Source organism: Salvelinus alpinus, chromosome 1 (genome assembly GCF_045679555.1).
Source record: "Salvelinus alpinus chromosome 1, SLU_Salpinus.1, whole genome shotgun sequence".
NCBI lineage: Eukaryota > Metazoa > Chordata > Actinopteri > Salmoniformes > Salmonidae > Salvelinus > Salvelinus alpinus.
The window spans coordinates 12,339,254-12,344,253 of record NC_092086.1 but is presented as its reverse complement, the minus strand read 5'-3'; the positions used below and the strand labels follow the sequence as shown (position 1 = coordinate 12,344,253).

At 39.8% G+C, this 5,000-nt stretch overlaps 1 protein-coding gene across 15 annotated transcripts in view; it reads left to right on the top strand.

Moving 5' to 3' along the window:
• Positions 1 to 5,000, top strand: part of rbfox1 (RNA binding fox-1 homolog 1) — a 512,645-nt gene that overhangs the window by 476,749 nt on the left and 30,896 nt on the right. For 12 of the 15 annotated variants that reach the window (XR_011673971.1, XR_011673973.1, XR_011673972.1 and 9 more), the window contains one exon: positions 2,419 to 2,458. The exons of the other annotated variants lie outside the window; for them this stretch is intronic. Coding sequence is in view for 8 of the 12 variants with exons in the window: in XM_071391187.1 (XP_071247288.1) it covers positions 2,419 to 2,458 (40 nt within the window). In the remaining 4 variants the exon portion in view is untranslated. The remainder of the gene's footprint in view (positions 1 to 2,418; positions 2,459 to 5,000) is intronic. 15 annotated transcript variants of the gene reach the window in all.

Genomic DNA, 5,000 nt, shown 5'->3' with positions numbered 1-5,000 from the left:
ACAGCAAATGAAAGATAAACATCTTGTGAATCCAGCCAATATTTCCAATTTTTTAAGTGTTTTACAGCGAAAACACAATATAGAATTATATTAGCTTACCACAATAGCCAAACACACAAAGCCATTTATTCACTGCCAACATAGCTTTCACAAAAACCAGCAATAGCGATAAAATTAATCACTAACCATTGGACAACTTCATCAGATGACAGTCTTATAACATCATGTTATACAATACATTTATGTTTTGTTCGAAAATGTGCATATTTAGAGCTGCAAATCGTGGTTATACATTGTGAATACGTAGCAACAATTCACCAAAATCTCCGGAGATATTTTGGACAGTCACCTAATCTAACCAAAGAACTCATCATAAACTTTACATAAAAATACTTGTCGTATGGCAAATGAAAGATACACTGGTTCTTAATTAATGCAACCGCTGTGTTAAACATTTTTTAATTACTTTACTACAACATACAGCATGCATTATTGTGAGACAGTGCTCACCTATTCTCCGCCGTGTTGGAGCCAACATATTACACAAAAATACGAAATAACATCATAAATATTCTCTTACTTTTGTTGATCTTCCATCAGAATGTTGTGCAAGGAGTCCTAGGTCCAGAATAAATCGTTGTTTGGTTTTAGAATGTCCATTTCTTCAGTCGAATTAGCAACTTTGGCTAGCATTGTGGCGCGAACATGCCCATCAACTCTTGGCGCCTGGAACGAAAAATTCCAAAATTCCCAATAAACGTTGAATAAACTGGTCAAACTCGGTTGAAAATCCTACTTTATGATGTTCTTCTCATACGTTTCCAATAAAATCAGAGCCGGAGCAATTCGTAGTGTATACCGAACGCTTTTCAGAAGACAATGTGAGGTTCCCAGGCACGCAGGTGAAAACTGACAAAAGGGCGGACCTGTCACTCCAAAAGCTCTTATTCGGCCTCACATCAAGCTAGACACCCCATTCAACCTTCTACTGCCTGTTGACATCTAGTGGAAGGCGTATGAAGTGCATACAGATCCATAAATAAAAGCCGGTTGAATAGGCAGGCCCTGACACAGAGCCTCATTTTCAGAATTTTCACTTCCTGTATGGAAGTTTGCTGCCAAATGAGTTCTGTTTTACTCACAGATATAATTCAAACAGTTTTAGAAACTTCAGAGTGTTTTCTATCCAATAGTAATAATAATATGCATATTGTATGATCTAGAACAGAGTACGAGGCAGTTTAATTTGGGCACGATTTTTTCCAAAGTGAAAACAGCGCCCCCCTATTAAGAAGAAGTTATTAAACTAACTATTTTCTGATTCGCGTTTTGACTAAGGCCCCCTTTGACTCCTTGTGTGGGGTCCGAGATACTTTCTGGACCTCCCCAGCCTCCTTACCAGCTCAGAGAAAGAGAAAGACTGGATCCCTAATCACCCCCTTCCCGTTGGCACTCCGTTTACGTGTTCACGCTCACTTCCTCCTTTTGCACAAGTGTCACAAAGCGAGGTAAAACTATAGAGGGTGTAGGGGCTAATGAGCCCCACCGACAGTCACTTCTACTGAGCCTGCAATGCTGCCAGCTTCAGAGAGAAGTGGAGTCCCATAAGGCACCCTGTTATTTTTTAGTTTTAGCAATTTCACACAAAATAATAGAGAGGCTTGTTGAATTATATGACACGTTCATTTGGTTATGTCCGATGTCCTATAAAAGATTAAATACCTCTCAGATACCTCTCAGATTAAATGTTAACTGCTATATTTTGTTTAAACGACATGGGGGGGATTTGTTCATTTTAATTTCTTGCTTGTTTTATTATTTAAATGTGGAACATGAATTGCACCATTCAAGTCCGGAGTGTTGGGGCTTTCAAGACAACTGGGAACTCTGGGGGGAAAAAAGTGGTCAAATCGTGACGTCAGTGATCTTCAAGTCGGAAAGCGGAGCTCTAGAAAGATGCCTGAGTTTACGACTTGGAATTCCGAGTTGGATGACCGTTCAAAATAACGGTCATACAGGAGTTCTCACACCGAAGTCAGAAGTCTGAGATTTCCGAGTTCCCAGTTGTTTTGAATACGGCATGAGTACCGAAGTTGCTAGGTTTATTGATCCCCCTCGCCACTCTGGAAGTCACCCTCTGAGTTTCGTCAGCAACATGTGACAACAGAGGGCCCTCCAAGAGAGTTGGTAGGGGCAAGGCGGCGGTTTGGGATTCACAAAGAGAGACAGAGTAAGGGGAGGAGAGTGCCTGCAGAACTTCCCTGTTTGGCTCCACCCCTCTCATGTCTGGTGGTTTTTGATTGGACAAACTAACCTCTGCACAGACAGACAGGGTTGGTGTCTAGATGGTGCCTGCATGTCAACTTGCACTAATATGGATGTATGTTTTGTGTTTGTTTGTGTTTGCATCCTTTGCAGTGTTGTGTACCAGGATGGATTTTATGGTGCAGATATTTATGTAAGTATTATTACCACTGAATGACGTTCTGGTCCGTAACAGAGCTGTGTTTCTACTTACCACTGAGGACATATGACATTTACATGTGCCTGTATTCATGTTGGTTGGTTGTATGCTGAGCCAGGTATTTAGAGAGTTGCAGAGCCAGGTATTTAGAGAGTTGCAGAGCCAGGTATTTAGAGAGTTGCAGAGCCAGGTATTTAGAGAGTTGCAGAGTCAGGTATTTAGAGAGTTGCAGAGCCAGGTATTTAGAGAGTTGCTGAGCCAGGTATTTAGAGAGTTGCTGAGCCAGGTATTTAGAGAGTTGCAGAGCCAGGTATTTAGAGAGTTGCAGAGCCAGGTATTTAGAGAGTTGCAGAGACAGGTATTTAGACAGTTGCAGAGCCAGGTATTTAGAGAGTTGCAGAGCCAGGTATTTAGAGAGTTGCAGAGCCAGGTATTTAGAGAGTTGCAGGGCCAGATATTTAGAGAGTTGCAGAGCCAGGTATTTAGAGAGTTGCAGAGCCAGGTATTTAGAGAGTTGCAGAGTCAGGTATTTAGAGAGTTGCAGAGTGAGGTATTTAGAGAGTTGCAGAGCCAGGTATTTAGAGAGCTGGGACATTGAGTTTTCTGCATTATGATGCGTTTACATGACACTTTAATGAACAATCTATCGCTCCCCAGCAACATTACGTGGGGGATATTTAAACTGTGCTATGTAACTGAATGTCTAATTAGAACAATATTCAACATTACAAAAGTTGGCCCAACTCTCTAAAATGTCATATATGGTTCGGTTTGGTTAATTGTAGGCCTACAGCAGCTCAATGTAATGTAAACACAACCAACCATACCAATGTAAACACAACCAACCATACCAATGTTTATAGGCCTACAGCAGCCCAATGTAATGTAAACCCAACCAACCATACCAATGTTTATAGGCCTACAGCAGCTCAATGTAATGTAAACACAACCAACCATACCAATGTTTATAGGCCTACAGCATCTCAATGTAATGTAAACCCAACCAACCATACCAATGTTTATAGGCCTACAGCAGCCCAATGTAATGTAAACCCAACCAACCATACCAATGTTTATAGGCCTACAGCATCTCAATGTAATGTAAACCCAACCAACCATACCAATGTTTATAGGCCTACAGCAGCCCAATGTAACATAAACACAACCAACCATACCAATGTTTATAGCCCTACAGCAGCCCAATGTAATGTAGGCCTACATAAACTGGATGTGTTTTTTACATGTAAACACAACCAACCACGGGAGGTTGGTGCCACCTTTATTGGGGAGAAGGGGCTTGTGGTAATGACTGGAGTGGAATCAGTGGAATGGTATCAAACACTTGGTTTCCATGGTTTCCAGGTGTTAGATGTTATTCCAATTGATCCGGTCCTACTAAGGAGTATTACAGTATGAGTGTGTTTATACTAAGGAGTATTACAGTATGAGTGTGTTTATACTAAGGAGTATTACAGTATGAGTGTGTTTATACTAAGGGGTATTACAGTATGAGTGTGTTCCTACTAAGGAGTATTACAGTATGAGTGTGTTCATACTAAGGAGTATTACAGTATGAGTGTGTTCATACTAAGGAGTATTACAGTATGAGTGTGTTCATACTACGGAGTATTACAGTATGAGTGTGTTCATACTAAGGAGTATTACAGTATTAGAGTGTTCCTACTAAGGAGTATTACAGTATGAGTGTGTTCATACTAAGGAGTATTACAGTATGAGTGTGTTCCTACTAAGGAGTATTACAGTATGAGTGTGTTCATACTAAGGAGTATTACAGTATGAGTGTGTTCCTACTAAGGAGTATTACAGTATGAGTGTGTTCATACTAAGGAGTATTACAGTATGAGTGTGTTCCTACTAAGGAGTATTACAGTATGAGTGTGTTCCTACTAAGGAGTATTACAGTATGAGTGTGTTCCTACTAAGGAGTATTACAGTATGAGTGTGTTCATACTAAGGAGTATTACAGTATGAGTGTGTTCCTACTAAGGAGTACTACAGTATGAGTGTGTTCATACTAAGGAGTATTACAGTATGAGTGTGTTTATACTAAGGAGTATTACAGTATGAGTGTGTTTATACTAAGGAGTATTACAGTATGAGTGTGTTCCTACTAAGGAGTATTACAGTATGAGTGTGTTTATACTAAGGAGTATTACAGTATGAGTGTGTTCATACTAAGGAGTATTACAGTATGAGTGTGTTCATACTAAGGAGTATTACAGTATGAGTGTGTTTATACTAAGGAGTATTACAGTATGAGTGTGTTACTACTAAGGAGTATTACAGTATGGGTGTGTTTATACTAAGGAGTATTACAGTATGAGTGTGTTCCTACTAAGGAGTACTACAGTATGAGTGTGTTCATACTAAGGAGTATTACAGTATGAGTGTGTTTATACTAAGGAGTATTACAGTATGAGTGTGTTTATACTAAGGAGTATTACAGTATGAGTGTGTTCATACTAAGGAGTATTACAGTATGAGTGTGTTCATCAGTATAATGGTAATAATATAG